This window comes from Lepidothrix coronata, unplaced genomic scaffold, assembly GCF_001604755.1.
Source record: "Lepidothrix coronata isolate B3197 unplaced genomic scaffold, Lepidothrix_coronata-1.0 Scaffold114, whole genome shotgun sequence".
NCBI lineage: Eukaryota > Metazoa > Chordata > Aves > Passeriformes > Pipridae > Lepidothrix > Lepidothrix coronata.
The window spans coordinates 224345-246535 of record NW_016690294.1 but is presented as its reverse complement, the minus strand read 5'-3'; the positions used below and the strand labels follow the sequence as shown (position 1 = coordinate 246535).

General features: G+C 39.0%; 1 protein-coding gene across 2 annotated transcripts in view; it reads right to left on the bottom strand.

Annotated features, from left to right (window-relative positions):
* Nucleotides 1–4592: 4592 nt before the first annotated feature.
* Nucleotides 4593–22191, bottom strand: part of ST6GALNAC3 (ST6 N-acetylgalactosaminide alpha-2,6-sialyltransferase 3) — a 214936-nt gene continuing 197337 nt past the window's right edge. For both annotated transcript variants that reach the window (XM_017824950.1, XM_017824951.1), the window contains exons 4-5: nt 10449–10556; nt 4593–8265 (exon numbers count right to left, since the gene is read on the bottom strand). In XM_017824950.1, the coding sequence (XP_017680439.1) occupies nt 8079–8265; nt 10449–10556 (295 nt within the window). In that variant the 3' untranslated portion in view covers nt 4593–8078. The remainder of the gene's footprint in view (nt 8266–10448; nt 10557–22191) is intronic.

Below are 22191 nucleotides of genomic sequence, written 5' to 3'. Positions count from 1 at the left end.
GTTCACACCTTTGCATGAAATGTGACCTCTCCCACAGCCCTTCAGCCTTGTAGGGCTCTCTCAAGCACGTGCTGAATGTCCACTCCCAGGGCTTTCAGTTACCTGACCTCTGACACTGCTACGTTCTCAGACACTGCCTGAAGGATGTACCCTTTATGGATAGGATCCAGTGGACCTTTTCCACATATTTCCATTCCTGTGTGCATTCTGTGCATGCAATGTGTTTGAATACACAGAAATAAAATCATGAGTTATTCTTAAGTGTAGGTTTTGTGGCTGAGTTTACATTACTGAATATGTTTAGGACAGATGCCTTAAAATGTCTTTAAAGTGTGTGCAGTTGATTTATAATACTTTTGAGAACAGAGATCTTTGTTTCCTTGAGTTCAGTGAACTGCCAGGTATTATTACAGTGGCATATACATAAACAAGAATAAAAGTATTTTGCACAAAATCATGCATAAATTATGTCAGACAACTGGAAAACCATATACATTTATTCATGTTTTAAAATTACCCAGGCACAATTTTGCAAATACATAGAAGCACATTCTCCAAATGAGAGCAAAAACTAAGTAACATATAGCAAGAAAAAATACATGGCAGAACATCTAAAATAAGTATAAATAGCATGAAAGTTTTCTAGGTCTACAGTGATATCTGCTATCAATACACTTGTCAGCATTACGAAAAGGGAACCAAAGAATACATGTAATAAATAGTGTAACATGAACTGCCTAAATAAGTTTATGTTAACAGCATATAGTAGGAACTGTCTAAGAACAGAAGAATGCTTGTGCACTGTATATATATGCACATATGCATGTATACACAGATACAACTGGAAGGCCACAAGAACAAAAATACCCTGGGAAAATGATGAAGGGAATTTTTATGTGTCCTGCACTACATAAAAACAATGCATGCATTAGCATGCAGGATAAAATTACATCCACAAGCAGAATCACATTAACTCTTCATCAAACAAAGCACTTTCCAAGCTGTACCAATGCTGGATCACTTTGTCCTATATCACACTCCTGACTTATGGAGCACATTTGGATGGTGATTTTAGGAAGAGTCGGGAGCCCTTGATTCCCATGATCTGACAGGAGGAATCAGATCTCAGAAAAGTATCCATGAAAAAAAAACCATGCAAAGCTTGAGCCAAAAGATGGTCTAGCAGGAATTTCACTTTCACGTGGGACAGTCCAGTACAGTGGCCTCAATAAAAGAGCTTTAGTTTGTCTGATGGAGTGTTCCTGAGGATATGAACCAGATTCTTTTTGGATGGAACCAAAAGATGTGCTCCAATCACTAGTGGCATTCAGCCCATGAGACCAAACTAGGGACTGAGCACAGTGTGGACATCAGGTCCTTGGCACCAACAGTTTCAGGCTACAGACCCAATCCAGCTGAGCTAATTCTTTGCTAACATAGACACAGGGTTTGGAAATACACAGAATAAACATGAATTGACAAGTATTATACCTGTATTTACTGTGTAAATTGGTCTTAGTTGTTCTTTCTTGCCACTACCTGGAAAAAAAGGACCTTCCCATATAGACACTCAGAGTGTTTGCACATGTGTGTGCGTGTGCCTGAGTATGAGGAGGGGACAGATGCTCAGCCAAAAGGGCAAGGAGCACACAATTTCTTTTTCCACTGACCATCCCCAGAAATACTATTTTCAGCAGCAACAATACGAAAAAGTCTGTAGGTATCTTAGCCAATCTTCTACATGTTCAATGCCTCTTAAAAAGATACCCCCATAAATGTAAAAACTTTGGGATCATTGCCCCGCCAACATCCTGACATTATCTGTGTCAATAAAGTCATTCCTGGTGCTACACTCTGATGGGAGATTTCTTTAGAACAGAACATAAAATTGTGACTGTGAGTACCGGAGTAGGTTCACAAAAGCAAGTTGAACTATTTCTGATATTCCAGTGAAAAATGTCAAATTTAGTAAATATTTCCTGACTGGTTTCAGCAATTTATTTGCTGCCAGCTGCTAATGGCACTTACAAGGCTCCAGCAAAGTGCTCTGGGCAACACATGATATGAGAGAAAGAAAAAGCACTACTTCCCTCGCCTGAACTAAGTTTACATAAAACTTACATTATTTATTATATTGGAGAATAAAATGTGTAACATGCTATCATGCATAATACATGACAAGAACATGCATTAGTTCAAGTTGTTCAAGTTTACAATCTTTTTATGGCCAGTAAATCAGAACAGCAGTGGCAGATGCTGATAGCTGCATATCTTGAGGAATTCCCAGAAACAGCAGCAAGCAATCAAAAAAGACGTGAAATCAGCTGTTTAAGACACCCATAAAATAGTGACTCTTTGTGAGTTAATCACAAAAACAATAACAAAGCCCAGTGATATCTTTCCTGCCACATTCAAAGGAACTGAGCTCAGCACGTGAGGTGGGACTGTGCCCCCAGCAAACCACACTGTTGACTGGAAAGAACATCCCTGCTCTGACACCCAGCACTCCTCATTCACCACATTCACCACTCCTCTGGCCCCACAGAAGGGGAGGACAGGGAGGACTTTGTGCAGCTCACAGGGTACATCAGTCAGCTGGAGAATGCACTTCTCCAACAGGGCTGGAAAGGGACCAAATCTTTGGCTGGGTGGGGACCTACGAAAGCTGAGGGAGGAGGCCCAGCTGTGCCTCAGACATTATTAGGGCTTCCACAGAAACCCCGTCTTTCAATGGAGAGAGACCTTTTCTTCCTCCTTCAGGCCCTTTTAGAGAATTTGCCCACGAGACTCTAATCCAGAACAGACATGAGACTTCTGTAGCTTGTGCTATATAAGGCTTCTATGTCTTTAGCTATACATCACAGAAATAGCCAGAAAAACATATATGAATCTGGTGGCTGGCTATTTAACATACCATTCTTCACTCCCCTACGGTTAAGACCCATTCTGTGCACCCTCTCAGGAAAGAAGGAACAGAATGAGACACATCTGCTGAAAATGAAACACTTCCTCCTCATAAGAACTACCCCTAGCCAGGAAACACAGGCCTTTCTTCAGTAAATACATGACTGCTGTACACAGGACATCGTAACACCCACAGACAGCTCCTGTGTGATCCTTTGGCACTAACACAGTTTCACTCCTATGGGTACCCTAAGGGCTTGCTTGAGCACAACTAACAACACACTATTTCTGAATATATGCAGAAAAGAATGCCAGCAAATTATAAGCATCAATATGTAAAGTGCTTCTGATTTTCTATTTACTAAGGGCACCATCCAGTTATAATTCATGAGAGATGACTTATTTAATTCTTACTTACCTGGACATGTCTTCTGGTTGGGCACCTGTGCTCTGCTGCCAGCTATCTTTGTTTGGGGTCCTACTTCTGTCCAGCCCACAAGCAGGTGAATAAAGAAAGACAACCAGCATCAGCCCTCCAAGTGTTGGATGGGCTTCTCTTTAGAACTCTGCTATGCATTATGTGCACGTGGTACTTCTCAGACAAAACACTGCTTACCTTAGTACCCAGGAGTGCAGGGATTTTAATGGGATGGGTGCTGTATTCACGAACCTGCCAAAGTGATTTCCATTAGTTATGAAACGAGTCCTCAGAGATTCCTAAATCAGTGAGAGTTCAGATAATTTGTGTCAGGCTGACACCTTCATCCCTGGTGTTGTTTATATAGAAATATTTAACAACACCGAATTTGCCTGTTTCTTCCTGTAAAGGGCATGCTTCCCCATTGCTGATAACTCCTACTAGAGAGAGTAGGACAATTATCCTACAGAGGAGCTGAAGGCATTTGAAGGAAGCCAATACTTTAGTAAAGTATTTCCAGGAAAGATCAATGGGTACTCCTCGCCTGAAGCACTTTAGGGGCACTTTTTAGTAGTTGGAACACCATCTGCTCCTAAGTAGAACTCTTCATCAGTCCTTCCACTTACTGATGTAACTGATAGGAGCAGTCTGCAGATGGAGCCTCCCAGCCCAGATGGAAAGGGAATTTGGCTGGATACATAGACTAATTTTTTGCTTTCTGAGAAGAGGCCTTGCTATAAGCAGAAGAATGTGATCTGGACATCTAATGGGGATGAAAAGCTTGTTGTGGCAGTTTGGAAAGAAAAGTTTTTTATGTTCACAAAATCCCAGAATATGCTGAGTTGGAAGGGATCCACAAGGATCATTGAGTCCAACCCTTAGCCCTGCACAGGCCCATCCCCAAGAGTCACACCATGGGCCTGAGAGTATCATCCAAATGCTTCTTGAGCTTCACAGCTTGGTGCTGTGACCACTGCCCTGGGGAGCCTGTTCCAGTGCCTAAACCTCCCTGGACACAACTTCAAGCCATTCCCTTGGGTCCTGTCATTAATTACCCTTGAATTAGTAATTAGCCCGTTGAAAAGATATTTTTTTTTCTTATGCAAATTTCTGCTCCCATTTAAAAGTTTTTACTTTGAAAAAAAATCAACCGGAAGATAATGCCACATAAAAGAGAAAGTATTTTAAAATTTAAATGTTCAAACCAAATGTTAAAACCAAACCTACAGCAAACCAAACAATAAATGCTTTCCTTTTTTTTTTTTTTCAGAAGTGTACTAAATTCCCCTAAATTGTAAAAGAAAACATTTGTTGACTACTTAGCTGACTGATGGCCAAAAAAGGCCAAACTATTTGTAAGTATTCCCCTATTAGCAGCAACGTGGAGATGCATTTTGAAAACCTCAGGTAAACTCCCTGCTTGTTTTATACACATGAGTAGTTGATTAAAATAGGGCTGCTTGAATGAATAAGCAATTAGGATCTGATTACATTCAGGTAAACTGTAGTAGGTTTTATCTTAAAGAATTAATAAATGATTCTCAGCTGATGTCTTAACTGCTCTCAGAAGGTGAATCATCAAGGTCCCTCACTACACAGCCAAGTACCAAGATTCTTTCTTCAGTATCACAGATTTTTAACAGATTTTGACCAAGTAATTTCTTTGCAGAATCATCTTTAACGCAGTGGTCACAGTTCCTTACTCATATAATAAAACTAATGTAAACATGCATTTAGTTTTTGCTAAAGACAGCTTCATTTAAATAAGGGAAGTGATGTTCATTTACTCTCGTGTGAATGAAGCCTGCTGCTACGTTTCTAAAGTGGATCTGCTCTTAGTGCAAATCCAGGCAGAGAGCAACATTTTACTTTGTGACAACTGCACTCTAATGGTGTTCTCCATTATGTGTACATTTAGCTGCTCTTAGAGCTGTATTTTTCTTAGCTAGCCTTTGTGATATTGTTTCATGCAGCATGCAAGCACTCTTCAAGGAGCTTTGCGACGAAGCACATATTTTACAACAGTTTTACAGTGAATTGGCAAGTGTTAATTATCTGAAAAACTTTCTCAGGCTTAAAAAAACACCTTGCACATGAACACAACCGAGGCAGAATCCTGATGCTCATTTGGGAGAAACAGTTCATGAAGAAACTTCCATGTAAGTCTGTCCAGCCCAACCACACATCCATGGGCAGCACTTTCATAGCAGTTTTCTATTAACCCAAAGACCTTCTAAATACAAGTTCAATTTGACTGATGTTCTCCCTTTCAGCTCCTCTTCCCTCAAGGGAGCTATAGGATTTCCCAGGCTGCCCTGTACAATATGTGTGGAACATTCTCCCTAGTTCTGCAAGTCCTGCATTCTTCAAATCCTGCATTACAATTATTCTATTAGCTTTCCATATATCCAGCCATCCATCTGAACTGAAAAAATGCATATGCAGATGGTGAGAGATTTAGACCACTGGCTTTTGCTACTACAACTCTTTATCCATCCCTGGCCCTTTCCCCTTTTGATTTCATCCCATGCTACATTAGCTTACAACTGATCTTTAACTCCAGAGACAACGAGAAGCCACTTCAAATTATTTGCCTATAATAGCATTGCCTGTAGTTTTCAGACATTTTGGGTATGTCTCCTGCAAGGCATTATACAAATAAATTGAAAATGGGAATATTCATCTCAACAGCTTACAAGAAAGTCACACAAGAAAGGGAGTAGGAAAATACTATGGTTCTCCTTTTCCAAACAGGAAGGTGAGACATCAAATCATGCAAGAAGTCTGGGACGAAGCCTGTATTTAAATATAGATGTTTATCCAGGATCATAAGCGTGGCCCCAGTCTTTGTCTGACAACCACCATGAATACTTAGAGTACTAAAGTAAACAGTGAAAGCTGAGCTATATTAAAAAATAAAACCAGAAAGCTGCATTTAGAGTAGAAAACAGAAGGGGCAACAAAGATGATATCCTGGCATCACAAGAAACCAACAGTCAGGAGGAGGAACAGTGGTGAAGAGATTTCCTCCCCATTCTAAGAGTTGCAGCTGCTGATGACAGAATATATATGCGATGAACATATAAAATATAGATTTATATATACAAATATACAATAGGAAATAGTCAGTATACAAATACTTACATGTAAAAATAGCTTTTTACTTTCCCCTTTTCATGATTTACAAAAGCATACAAAGTTTCCTGTTGGTTAATGTTTAAGTAGTGTGAGTAAACCCTGTGTGACATGTTCCACACGTAATTCCTTCAAGTGTTCACAGTATTGGCTATTACAGTGTTGAATCTGACATTCCAGATGTTCAAATATTCATAGGACACATTTTAAAGTTAAAGCATTAGTTTAAATACAGTTTAAATAAAACTCACATGTGTAGTTGAATTATGGTCATATTACAACTGAGTTTGCTGCAGCTGAAAACTTTCCATGACAGTAAGCTTGGAAATACATATTTAAACTAGAGATGAGTATATTTTAAAATTCTTGAACTGCCTCTTCATGTGCAGCTAATGCTGTGAGGTGGGGACTTCTTTCAACTTCATCTGAAGCAATGCAAGCTGAGACAACTCAGTATTACAAATTATCCTCAGTAGGAAAGCGGATGCACAGAACAATTCGCCATCAGATCCAGACATGCTGTCACTTTCTTCAAATACCCAACAGACAGGAATAAATGACAGGTACCATTGTTTTTGTGTTAAGAATAAATGATCTGTAGCATTCTTCATCAGGAAAGTGCTTTAAATTAAATTAAATTAGTCCTCACAACTCCCTTGTGAGGTAGATAGACACTATCCTTGTTTTTAAAGCTGGAGAAACTGGAGATCTAAAATAAATTATGATGGCTGCATGGGAAATACTGTCAAAACACTATTATTTGGATGTTGGAGCAACTCAAAGGCATAACTAGAGTAAATGGAGATATTCATGAGACAACTTTTCACTCATAGGTTTGGATACTGACAGCAGACTTGGTACAACAGCCAAAGGTTCACCATGGGCTGCAAAACACAGTCTTTTCTGAGTGCCATGCTGCTGGAGCTAAACAGTGGGACAACGGCTTCAAAAAGTACAAACTGCATTGCCCCAGGTGGTACAGCCTGACCAGGGTGGAAGGAAGCTGCATTTCAGAACTTATGAATTAATCAGGAGCCTTGAGCAAGCAGCATCTTCTCGTGCAAGAGTTGTGATCAGTTCAAGAACCATGTTTAGCTCATCTCTAATTTTACCATATATGCAAGTGCTCACATGTATCAATGTATTCAGCTGGTTTGTTTTTTTTTTTTTTAATTTACTCACTTATGGACCTTGGAGGTCTATATTTTTCCTCATATTTCTCTTGTTGAAAATTTCTGCTAATACTAGAAAGGAAACTAGTGCTGCAGTACTGCCAATGAGCTATAAATACTAATTTTACATAGATGATGGACAAGTTGATGATGTACACCTGTATATACAGGAAATCTCCTCTGTATTTAACTGCTCCTGCCTTGAAGTAAAATCCAGTTAAAGTATAAAGTGCATAGTGTGGAGTAAAACCCTAAGAAGTAACAAACAATGTGTCTACCTTCCACAGATGATTAATTTTGCTTAGCAGCTGAACCATCACCCTCTTTGCCTTCTGGTTTTTAGTTTAGTGTTACCCAGGCTGAGAAAGGCCAGCCAGATGTAAGCAAAACTACTGTAAACTGAGACATTTTTGTAATATCCTGTTAAGAGAGAGTTAAGAAAACCAGTATCAAGACACTGTCCAGTTGGGATGTGTAAATATTATTGTTTGCTTCTTGGCCCATTTAGCAAATACTTTCTTCTCTGTGATAAACCTATGGCCTCCATATGGAGCGTTTTCATGTAGAAAGTATTCCTCACACTCATCTCTTCCTGGCTCGTAATAGTGGTAGGGAACTTTACGAAAGCCTTCTGACCTAGGGGAAAAAAAAAAGATATACTTAAATATTATTTTCAAGAAATACATAAATATACACTGCACCTGAATACAGGATACAAACATCCTGGATTGTATCAGCAGTAGTGTGGCCAACAGGACTAGGGAAGTGATGGTCTCCCTGCACTCAGCGCTGGTGAGACCACACCTGGAATCCTGTGTTCAGTTCTGGGCCCCTCACCACAAGAAAGACATTGAGGTGCTGGAGCTTGGCCAGAGAAGGGCAATGGAGCTGGGGCAGAGTCTGGAGCATGAGTCCAATGAGGAGTGGCTGAGGGAGCTGGGGGTTCTCAGCCTGGAGAAAAGGAGGCTCAGGAGTGACCTTATCACTTCCTACAACTACCTGACAGGAGATTGTAGCAAGGTGGAGGTCGGGCTCTTCTCCCAAGTAACAAGACAAGGGGAAATGGCCTCATGGTTAGACTGGATATTTGGAAAAATTTCTTCATGCAAAAGGTTGTCAAGTTCTGGAAGAGGCTTCCCAGGGAAGTGGTTGGCTCCCCATACCTGGAGGTACTTAAAAGACACGTAGATGTGGCACTTGGGACATGGTTTAGTGCTGGATGTGGCAGTGCTGGGTTAACAACTGGACTCCATGATCTTAAAGGTCTCTTCCAGCCTAAATGATTCTGTGAATTATCTGAAATCCTTCCCATGCATCAGCACTTGAGCTTCTTTGCTAAACTGCGTAAGGGCTTTCATTACATCATGATTTCTATGAATTTTCCTATGGAAAATGTAACTCAGTGTGTCTCTCAGCATGCACTGATCTCAACAGTCAGTAAGAAGCTGATGGGCTGGCTCTCATGGGTACTGCATATTTTGTTTAACCTGGGAGAACTCGGCCCACAAGTCTCCATCCCTAAGCAAAGTCTTCTCACTGGATAGTCCCAACTGTTGAAACTGGTTCTCCAACTGGCTACATAATCCATTCTAAGTAGGTAATGCAGTTAGAATTTCAGCTTTAAGGAAAGCCATCCTTCCCTGCTGCCAACAGACTTAAGTGCTATCATGCTGCTGACTGGTTTTACATCAGGACTGTGCAATGCCAGCCTGGCTTGGCTCTGAGGACAACCCCAGTCCTGCCACCCCTCATCTCGGGGCGCCTACTGCGTTTTCATAAACAAAGAACAACATATGTTCACTCCATCTGGATGACTCCATCAGTGAGATCTGCAAGTTCTAAAAAGCCAGTCTCTAATGTTAAGATATCCTAATTAAACAGCTGTGACTCAAATTCCATTGTTTGTTTGTTTGTTTGTTTTTGTTTGTTTGTTTTAGGGTCTGCCCGGAATGAGTCTCCCACTGGAGTAACACAGATTGTGGAGTGAGGATCTGCACAAAGACTCGACTTGAGGAGCTGAGGACCCACTGGACTGGTTACATGCCAGACTTGAACCAGCTTGGGTACAGAAGAGATGTGTACATACTAGTATCACCCATTATTCCTGCTTTACTGAATAAATGAGGAATAGTTTCATTTTATATTTTTCTACCATACACTGTAGATGAAAGCGTTTAACGTGGACTTCTAAAAATTGTGTTTAGAGTTACACTTCTGACGATGTGATTAATCCATTGTCACTGTAAGGTCACTAACGGGAGCTGGCTGGAATTTATGTCACTTTATGGTGATAAAGCTCACAGGACTTGTTTTATTATCTAATTAGAAACCTCTACTACTCAAAACAAGCCATATATAACCTAGAAAGTTCAAGTAGGTTGCTCAATGGTGGTGAAATGTAATTTCAGGTAACTATCCTGGGCTAATCAGTTTTTTTCACTTCCAGGTGTATTTGGTATTCAGAAAATAATATATTAGTTTTGCCTCTATAGGTTTGTTTTAGCAAGGGAAGCAAGTGCATTTTTACCAGAAGAGTATGAGCATACTTTGTTTCCAGCTAATTCAGAAACTGCGAAAGATCTTTGATTACAAATAGTTCCTCGTGACATCTGATGTTAGATTTTGTAAATGTTTTTATTTTATCAACAGCAAATGCCATATCAGGAGTGAATATGCTGACAATAGTGTCACATCAATGGAAAACACTGGGAAATGACTGCCTGATCCATTTTTTGGATTTATGATATTAAAATCAATTGTGAAATTTTGACAAGACATCAGAATTGTAGATGCATGAAAATAATTTCCTGTGATCTTACTTGCAGTAGGTGTCATTTATCATCCCATAGACGTGAATTCCATAGCAGGCATCCATAGCCAAAATTAAGGTAAACCAACCCGTACTGAGATATGAACCTGACTGGACTCTGTAAAAATACAACATACACAAAACAAATTGCAATGAGAAATTATCAACACTTCATCAAAGCAATATAATCTATTGCCTGGGACAAAAGGCATTAAGCAATTTGACAATCTGTCAAAACCATACAATTACTTTGAATTATTTATAGATATGCTCTCATTCTTCCCAGCCTGGGGCCTCAAGCTACTGTCCACAGAAAAAATACCATGTTAAATATCCAGAGTCAAACGATGCATCTCCCATAAGACAAAAAAATAATTTATTTTCACATCTGAAAGACAGCAATTAGTAGGGTTTGTAAAATGAGATAAAGTTCACCAAAATGCAAACTTACTGTCAGAATTTGTGCTGTGTGGATGTGGGTATGCACCATCCTCTTCTGCAAGCAAAATCTTAATCTGCAGTGGGCTATCCTCAACTTGACAATTCACACAGTAATGAAACTTTCATGGATATTTTGATAGAAAACCATCTAATACAAGGTTTTGAAAAACAAAATTCTGTGCATACACCTTTACATAATTTTCTGTTGTCATTCTTTGAGATAACATAGCAGAGAGCAAAACACAAGAGGATAGTGCCCAGATTGATAGTCTTGGCTCAAATAACTCTTTATGTTAAATCAGTCCAAAAGTATTACCTGCATGAGTGAGAAAAATTACATGTGTAAGGTTTTGGCTCACAGATTGGCTGTGTGAGCACTGTTAATCACAACACAAAACCTGTTTGCTCTACTCAAGCAAATGTTACCAATTACTGGGAGTCAAAGAGTCACCCATACAACCCGGGTATGCAAGATTCACTGCTTTAAAACCTCATGAACAGTAAGAACACACCTAGCTCTCACTGCTTACAACTTGGTTAAAGCCCAGCTTTGTGCATGTATTGCTTTCAGTTTGACTCAAATCAACGGACACAATTAGCTTAAAATTATAAAAAACTTGCCCAATTTCCAAAGAAAGATATCATCTTAATAGAGTACCATCTTAATAGAGCTGAGTGTGAGGGAGAGGAGGGGATGTATCAGCTTTCTGCCACAACTGTAAGCCCTCAGCCTTTGGGTATGGCAGGGAGCAGTCTGTTCTGCATCATAAATTAAACTAGCCTAAGGTTTGCACACCATTAAGTTTTGCTGCCAAAGAACTCCCAAGTAGACCCATGTGCTAATCAGTTATTCCCACCAACAAAATCTTCTGAAAACATTTCCATCTTGGGGTAGGAATAAAACTTTGATGTAGGGGGAAAAAGAAAATCCTGTAGCAACTTATTCAGCCCAACGTTCCTGTGAGAAAGACGAACCAACCTCAGGTGCTTCTTCCTGGTTCAGAGCAAGAACATGCTATGGTCTCCTGCCTCCCAGGTAAATATGCCAGTCAATGGCTTTTGGCTCAGTTTCTGTGTTACTTCCTTGCTCAAGTTGAACTAAAGACTAATTAAGACGATTGGTGAAAAAGTAGTTGTACAACCTTTATAATAACATTTACCTGGCACATAAAGGTCTGAGATTCAAATCCCATCTCTGATGAATACCTTTTCTTATTGATAGTAGAAAAACTCCTAGAGCTTTACACTCCTAAAGAATCTCCAGTATGCTTCAGTTTAAATAAACCTCAGTTTTTTAAGTGAAAAACCATTACCTCAACTCCCAGAGCTGAGTACCCTGAAAGGAGTTAAAATATTCTTTTCCTTGCTCATATCTGTTATCCTACATCAGTGAGCTGGTGTGAACTTCTATCCCTACCTTTCCTGAAATGTCCTTTTGCTCTGGGAACCACTTAAGTATGTTTAGCTGCTTTTGTAAAGGACCATACTGGAAACAATAAATAAAGGGTTAACTTAAACTGAAGAGTGACAAGTGGGAACCAAAGGCAGGGTGTCAAATCCCCATGTTTCCTTAAATGGATACCAACTATAATTGTGCTTCTTTACTTGACACCTTTATAGCCATGAAACTGTACATCTGTTTATCTGCCCCATTACGATCTTCATGTCTTTAACCAGAATGTTCTGCTACTGTCCAGCAAAGAGAATTCCCAACCCAATCCATGTTATATCAGAGTAATGTTCTGCCATGATAAAAGGCTGCACTGCTTCTAACTTGCTTTCTGCTCTTGCACCAGGAAAGCCTTGAGCTTTTAAAGCCTTTTAGAATCATAATAACCATTTATAAGAACACGATGAAGATCAGGACCCTTCCAATAATGGAGGTTTATTGGAGAGCACTGTATTGACAGTAGCATCTGAAATTTGCTATACTCAGGAGGAAAAAGGAATTTAAAAAAAGAATTAATCAATATTTCATGTCCTGTTTTAACACCATCGGACCTTAGTCCTCTCATCTATATACTGCACTGGCAGGATAAATAAAAACAGCAGAGTGAGTTCCCAGGTACCTTTCCTGGGAGATGAAGTACATGATAGAATACAGATTATATACTTTAAAACAAAGCACTTACATTCATCCCATTTTTTCCTCTGAAGACACACAGGGATACAAGGGAATATACTTGAGCAGTGGGGATTCTGGATGATTTGGTAACACCTTAGAATTCAATCTGATACCATAAACATACTTTCAAAAGTCTAATGAAAGCAGTATTAGAAATGTGAAAACAATTTTAGCTGTCCCTAAAAAGCCATAAATCTCTGAATACCTTTTAAAATATCATCCCATAAAACTGTAGTGCAAAGCAATGCCTCAGCCTTTGCTATTATGCTAACACTGTGCATTCAATTTCTCTCTCTACAGGAGAGTTTTACATGCTTTTTGGCCAGGGATTTTTGAGACTCATTAGAAAACACTTCCTCTTGTTACTGTAATTGCATTCAAATTTCAAATTTTACACACTGAAAAGAAAAAAAATCCTCCATTTATGTGTAGCATAAGGCTGTATCACTGTACAAATCTGAGGGAAGGATGACATTAATCCCAAAACAGGGAAAACAGGATTTGGTTAAACATCATCTCTAGAACTACAACAGGCATATCTATTGTGATATATGTGTGTGCAACAAATCCAAAATTGTTTCCTATTGCTCACTGTGACTTTTTTTTTTTTTAATAGTCTAAAATTAATGGGGCACCAAATCCAGGCAGGAAATTGTCTCAACAGCTCAGGAGAAAATAATGCACTATTTTTCAGGAAATGCATTTTAAAAGATGGCTTTGCTTTCAAGACATGATTTACAGCTGGGTGCAGCAATAAAAAGGCAATGCTCACAAAAAGTTACTTTGTTTATCTTAAAAATGAAAGCTTATTTAGCATACTTCCTACTTTATTAGGATTCTTAAAGAAATGTCAGTTATTGGTTGTAATTCACTCTGCTAAATACCATCCAGCATTTCAGAAAAGTACATAGGCATATGCTTAACATTAAACACATGAAAAGACCAGTGGAATCAACTTAGTGAAGATGCTTGAAACGGAGTATATGCTTGCTTATCTTGCTCTTAGTGAAGGTTTAAATGCTTAAAATGTCATTATTTAATCCCAGAATATAAAAGTAAGCTCCAAGATTAACTTGAAACTTGAAAATTTCAAGTCTCAAAACACAGAATTTGCATTTTTAGTAATGCCTTCCATAAACTACAGCAGAAAGAACTGACTGCAGTTTCTCACAACATGTTAAAAAAAGAGAGTTGCCTTCTATATTTTAGAAGAAAAGGGTAAAAGGCGCATTTAGGATGGGTAGAATCGTAAATGTGTGACACATAAAGCTCTAATTAAAAATTAATTTTAAACAGAAGCAGTTAGACAGAGTTCTTCAGCTTTAAATTTCCAATACTCCACAAAAAGCAGAAGGAACAGAGAATGCCCCATAAAAACATTGGCAACCGAAATTCATCTCATTTGACACCTATAACCATGCTTTGATTTAGGCTAAATGAAGGAAAAACTGGTTCCTTCTGTCATCAGGGCCAAATGGAGGAATATAAAATATTGTCTCAGTGATCAAGGCCAGGTGAGTTCAAATCAGGTAAAACTTTTGTTGTCACTCGTGTTTGGATTTCACCAGGAAGTTCTGACCTGATTACTCCAGGAACTTCTTTTCTTTGTTCAATTGTTCCAGGATTTTTTATGTGCACAATCAATTTTAGCTCTACGGTTCAATGGACTGTAATTTCCAGTGGGGACTTCAGTGGTAAAAGAATAAAAATGAAAAAAAAAAAAGTTTGTGAAGGCAGAGAAGATCTGTAGACAAGTAAATACGTGTCAATCTGTTTGCAGAAAAGAATTTAGAAATCTATTTTTTAATTCTTTTGGGAGAAACTAGAGATCACAGAAGGTCAATTAAGACTGTTAATTAAGATAAAAACCAAGAAATTTAGTACTTCAAAAAGCTATTAATTAACAGAGAGCTCACCAAAAGCATTAGACAGACACTTTTCCTTTTTCACTTAATTTCAAAATATTGCAGTAAAGTAAAATTCAACAACGACAGATTGAAATGACAAAATTCTTCAGGCCAATTAATTGACAAAAAAAATTTATCTTTTCATAAAGGCTGCTTATAGACTCTAATCCTCAGATGACTCTCTTACCAAACTACTGAATCAGCAGCAGCTTTATTTGCAGCAGCTTGTCAGGCCTCTTGATTAATAAATAAGTATATATAAGAGTATTGGTCTAAACAAACTAAGATACCTGAGGAAGCATCTCTGAGTACAGCTGCTGAACAACTCTTCTGCTTTGCCAAATTAAACATCCACATTCCCCAAGTCTCAGTTTTGGTCTATGCCTTCCTCTTCAAATCAGAAGTAGATTTGTAGATGACAGATTAGAATGAGCTGACAGACAAAGGCACCACCATGAAGAGAAGAGCAAGGCTCTCACCTCTCCTTTGAGGAGCACATGCACTTCTCTTGCCAGAGAGCTGTTTTTTGAGAGGAGAAAAGGAAGTACATTTGGTAGAGAGGAAGGGTAAGACTCTAAATGCTGAAGAATATTGGCACTAGTCTAGATTTATTTTTGTTTTCTCTAAGACTCAGTGCTTTGTTGATAATTATTTCATTACATACTTTCCGCAGAAAAAAAACAGCACAAGAACAACAATGAAAATGCAAGCACAGAGAATTGATTTCACCTGGTAAAAATGGTTGCTATTTCTGCCTTATAAAGATACCTGTTAGGCAGCTGTTTATCATAATTATTTTCCCTCCTTTGTACGTGTGTATGTGTGTGTGTACACGCATGGGCTTGCTTTGCATTCCACAATGATGCAGGACATCTAATAATAAACAGCCGTGCCCCTCTAGCACTGAGCAGCCTGTCTCACACATTCAAAAGCCCCCATCGTGCTTCAGGTCATTTCTGAAGAGTGAAACATTTATAAATGGACAGATGTTTTATTATCCATCCTCTCCAGTTTTTTATGGAAAGCTTAAAACAAGTGGAATGCATTATGAACAGCACAGACCACATTCCAGATTCAGACAGAGACTGTGCCCGGCAAGATGTACCTGGGCACGGAGCAGTGATGTACTCCTGCCAGCCCAGACTCATGGTACATCAACTGTACTGCGAATCCTGAAAATAAACTGCAGTTGGGTGGCATACTGTTCAATTAATCTCCAGAAATATTGGCTTTCTGGTTATATTAATGCTGCACCAATGGAACACAGGGGACAAGAGTTCGTTTCAGTCCATTGAATTTGCTGCAAACCTGCAGTAAGGGCCACAGGCTAGCCCGTGACAACCTCCCTTCACAATCAGATTTAAAAAGAAATGTAACAAGTAATAAATCCCATGTCAAAATGGCACGGAAAACAAGACAGGAAGGACATTGAATAATCACAAAAGGGAGCAGAGAAATGATGGCTTTGTATTTAACTGCATCTAATTAAAAAACCACCGAAACTATTTGACTTACTATTAACAATTTTTGGTAAGACAGGCAAAAGCAACATTAGAAATAAGGAATAACCTGTTACTACAAGTACTGAAAGATCTGTGGCATCTGCTTGGGTATTTAATTTATGCACATAGTTCCAATCTTTGTGTTGTGCACATTTTTTAAATTATTTTTTTCCTCTCTTTTCAAAATAAGCATGGAAACCTGAAACAAAGGGGGGGGGGGGGGGGGAGGGCGGCGGTTTAAAAAAAAATTGACTTCTTCTGCCCAGGCTTCTGTAGCTTCCTTATTTCTGATTCCTCGACCTGACTTTGATGCATCTCAGCTCCGTTGTGAACTCAGGCAACCAGAGAAGGAAGTTATTTCACCCTGGCAGAGAGAGCTCCTTCAGCCTGTGCTGCTGAGCACAGAGACGAAAAGAGGAATTCCTGGTTATCAAGGGGGATCACAGAGATCCAGCTTGCTGCAAAGCCCACAGAAGAGAAACAAGAAGAAAGAATTATAATTGTAAACTCTGCCCTCCAGCCTATATATTGCACTTGTATTATTTTGAGGTGATTCTCATGCAGGAAAATCTGTGCTAATCTTTTCAAGATGAATGGCATTCCCTTTAGAGAACATGAGTTGGCAGCTAAATTTCTTACAGCTTCTACAGGTCACACTGACTCTTCAGATACAAATTGTGGTCCTGGTGCAAACTGTTTACAGAGCAGTAAATCCCAATTCCAATCTTTTTTTCTTCCCCACTCTCTTCCCTATTCTTACTCTTTCCAGAAATACATATTCACTTGATTTCCCTTGAATCAAGAGTTCTTTATTTCCCTTTCTTAGGTACAAACTGTGGTCTGATATTATGTGCACTCAAGTTATTAGAAAAAGATGCCTTTTGTGAGTGCCCGGGTTGCATTTGCTCCCTGGGATCTGAGGTCAAGTAGTTTATGCACAATTACAAACAACCTCGACCCACTGCAGGTGCACCATGCAGAAAGAGAAGTGTGTGGCTCCACACATTTCCATTTGCACTGCATTTTGTTGATTGGCAAATGAGTGTTTAAATCAGAAGAGCATCCAGGGGAGTCTCGACCACTACAACCATGCAGTTACGTTTGGAGCGAAGGAAAACTAAATTCCCATCAGCAGATCTGAGGGCTAAGCTGTTGGCATCTTTGCACAGCCATTTTCTCCTCAAAAATCACCTCAGTAAAATTCACTCCACGCTTAGGAAGACTGAAATTATCACCAAATGCAACTCTTCTGGTCTGCATCCTGCACAGCACTCGCTCCACAATGCAATTCCTTCTGCTTGCAGCGGTTGAAGCAAATGGAAGGTAATGCCAAAATTTCCCTGGGCACTACTCGAGCCTGCAAGTTAGTTGTGGCACCATGATGTACCCCTATCCCACTGTTCCCCATTTCCCATTGGACTAGGCTAGGCCAAGGACTTTCTGCAATCCCTAGTGGCTGTGACAAAGGGAGTGACACCTGAAACCTTGGCACAGGTTTCAGGGCTGGTGCCACGGTCTCCTGTAGGGCAGCTTTATGTGCTCTGGCCTTCCCCAGTAGCTGCATCCAGTTTGCTGAGTGCTGGTTCAATATTTTAACACAATGGGAAAGGGAGTAGAAAAGGATTTAGATTTTCATCCTTTGTAGCAAAAAGTAAACCAAAACTAAAAACTGTGCCAAGTGGAAGAAAAAAACCCAAAAGACGACAGTGCCTTTTTCCTGCATCGACATTTAAAACAATATTTGCTGTCTTGGGTCTGCACATTTTTCTGCAGGGAGGACATAAACTAAACAGAGCTGCAGTTAATCCAGGATCCCCGAAGAGATTTAATTAAGGAGGCTTTCCCACCCTTTTCTTCTTGTATTAAAGGGCACTCACTACTCCTAGCTGCATATTTTAGTGAAATGTATTGTAGGTGAATACAAAAGAAATTTCTTGATTAGCTCTTACTTTCTCAATACAAGATGCTGAAGGTAGTCCATATAACCTTGTCTGAAAGCAGCTTCAATTTTTCATAAAAACATTTTCTATTAGGTTGGGTCTTTTTTATGTTTAAATCCAAAAATATGACACAACTTTGTAAAGGTGCACATTGTATGTCTGTGACATTGCAGTGTGAGCAGAGGCTTTTAAAAGGATATTTTGGTTTATTGCTATGGCAAAAATGAAAGAACACCTAGCACAAGATTGTACCCTAAGTCTGTTTATTGAAGTGGGAAGAACACTGGACCAGATACTCAGCTGACAGAAATCACACTGATGCATAGCAGCTGATACCCTTTTAAATTTTCCACATTCTGCAGTCTTTGTGGTAGCTCAAGCAACATCTCTTTGATGTCACCACGGAAGGGAGGGCGATGTTACATTGTTCTCCCCACATTTTCCATTTATCTGAGAACTTTGCTTTTCACCAGGATGGATGCCCATCCAAAAAAAAAAAAAAAAGGTTATGAAGAATATTAATGGGAAGTATCACTTTTGAACAGAAAATATTCACTGGAAAAAGAGAACTCAAGCTCTACAGATACAGCCTTCATCAGTGCATACTCCTCTATCAACAACTTGTCTCACTCCAACTATGGTATTCACCAAAGTGTTGACAGGTATCCTAAAACTAACTCCTAATTTGTTGCTAAATTCCTGATTTTTTACATTACAGCAGCACTGTGAATCCTCAGTCTGCAGGCACTACACACCCACACCCGACAGCCCTTGACCCAAAGAGCTTAACTGTCAAAGAACCAACAGAAACAGATTCCTTGGAGAATGTTCATATCCTTATCCCTAACACCACATCGCATTATAAAGCCACATTCTCTGAAATTGCATCTGGAGCCACAGTGCTCCTCTCTCCAATGACTATTTGCACTAACCAAAAGTTCATTTTAGAGTACAGAACATCAATATTTTTAGCAAAAATGAAATCTTAAATCCAGACAAATTATTCTGATATGGAAAAAGGAGGTAAAAATAGAACTTGTGTGGGTCTGAATTTTAATTCAATTGCAAGAGGCCGTAATGTAACCTATCAGTCAAGCTTTGAAGATGAACTGCTAATTAACACAGATGTTGCATTCCCTTTTACTACTGTAGCTTTCTCCAGATTAACTTTTCCTTAAAGTATAAAAGGAACAAAATATTTCTTTTTGTTTTCTTTTTTTTTTAATGTACATTTTAATGAAACACACACACACATATAGGTATCATATTTCTGTTTAGTATCAATATTAGAGTCTTGCTTACTCTCTACATTCCATCCAAGTGGATCTAAACTTTCACTGCTTTCTTAATTAGCTAACCTCTGTCCAACTACCAAGGGAGAAGCAAATAATCCCAGCCTCTGAACAGTTCCTTCAACACTGGACAATTTCAGAATATTTTATTCCAGTATTCACTGGAATATTGCAGGAGGGTAGTAGTACAAGTGGAAACTTTGAGAAAAATCACCATACTTATTAGAATGGCAGTGAAATGCTCTAAAAGAGAATTTTTATGGCTTCTCTGCTATCAACTGAAGTAGCAAATAAGTTAATTTTCTGAGTCTTTCACAATCCAGCTCTTTGAGAATAGTAAATAGTAAACTCAAGAATTATCTGACTAATCATCTACCCAGCTCACCGTCAGTGTAAGCTACTGCCTGGTTACCAAAAGTGGTGAAGAACTCAGTTAGCATCAAGGATATGGTATTTCCAGTGAATCCAAGTTACCAGAACACATTCATGAATGCTCTGATTTCTCTTCCACATATTATATTGCTCTTAGTGACATCATCTTTTCGGTGATCCCCTGTATCAATCTAGTTAAGACTTGGCTTGGTTGCCACTGAATTCTGCAGGCAGGTTACTCCTTAGAAGGCCACACACCAGGCAGTGTCCATCAGAGGAGGCTGTTGCTGCTCCCCTGGCACCAAAGTTCAGGATTTCACAGTTAACTGAATTTTTCTCTACAAGATTTGCATAAGAAACATTAAACCAAGCTAACTGATTAAAACTAGAAACTACAACCCATTTGCTACAACGTAGGTGGCTCAAGACTCCTGTAAAATTCAGAACTGGCAAAAATTTGTTCCATAGTTGCATGACAGAGAACCTCAGGTTACACTAGTAGCTACACAGCTGCAAGGAATACCAGATTAAAAATTAAATCACACACAATAGCAGAGATAGCGTCACAATTGGGTTTAAAAAACAACATCATTCTTTACAACGCTTTTTCTTTGCCTCTTCATGCTATTTGCCTGATAAGCCCTGGCCAACAAAGACATTTTACTAATTACAATTAGTTATACAAAGTGTGGGACAACTGAAATGATTTATCAATTTTTTTTCCTCACAAAATAAATGTTATTTTGAATTCCAAATATACAGTGAGAAAAATAAAATAGAAGGTACAGATGGCATGTTTAATCCAGACATGTATGAAAGCGAATATTCTTATAGGGACACTCAATCCATTTAAAACTTTAATCTTACAGTAGTTGTCTAGAAAAATCAGCACAGAGTAGGTTTTATGCAATTAAATTAATTTTCCCCTGAGCAGAGACATTTAAGGTACAAAGCCAAGAACTGAGCTGTTCTCAAAAAAATTTAGAAATAAAAGGATCTTCCAACAATTTTTTTTTAATGTCTCCAGGCCTACAAATAAAAGTATGCACATTTGTCATGTAATATTAATATGGTACTATGTTTGCATTTGATATAATCTATTATCTACATGCAATCTGAACACATAAAATACAAAGCTCTGTCAAATATCTTTCTGTGTTAACTATCAATCTGTGGTAAACACCACTTCATACCCAGGCTCGGAAATAACAAAGGAATCTTTTTGCTTCAGTTCTTTGGAAACTCTTCCTAACATTTTCTATGAGACCCTCCTTTGTCCTCCACCTTGCAACATCATGAATGCTCGTCTAGTCATACTGAGAATGTGCTTATCCTGTGAATATTCTCAGTGTTCAAGTGTATTCCCATGAAGGATGTGCAGCACTGAGAGTCTGAGCAGAACACAGCACGTGATCCCTCATGGGGACTCTCTCCTAAGTCTGTATCTTGAATTCCTTTGAAGTTCCAAAAAAATAACTAAACTGGTTAAAAAATGAAGAGCTGATCCAGCTTGATGCCTTCTCCCAGTCCTTTTTACATGCCCCATCACTCGAGCACTTAGATATAAACCTTCTGTAATACAGACAACGAATCTGTACAAGTAAACAGGCTCACATGCAACAGCCACCCTCACGAAGCAGCAGGTTTGCTCCCTGCTCTCTGCAGCACCTTTTGTCATTACACTAGCCATTTTGTCCTCAGTTTTGTCAAGGGAAGGCATAGCACTTAGGCAAAACACATTTCTTCTCTTTTTTTCTGGTCTGCGAGTCAGCATTATCTGATTAGGTCTGCTTCCCACGGCTTGTTCAGCCTCGCTTATCAGACACACTGGAAAATATTTCCAATAATAAGCCACCAGAAATCTGCCTTCATATCTGGTGTCAGGCTACATATAACAGAAATCTTTTCATTTTAGTTTTAAAGTATTGCTTCATTCAACAAGGCGACTGCTGGCTGACACACAATCTAACCTAAAGGCTATGGATCAGCAGGTAAATGCAGAAATTCTATTAGTTTTCAGACCTGAGGTTTACGCCTTTCATTTCAAATGAAATCAAAATCCTACACATGAATAGGTAAAGCACAGAGTAAAGATCCTTTCTGAAAACCATCCATTACATATTACATGAGTGCAAGGAAGAAAGCAGTTTCTGCATCTTGTAGATACTGCATTT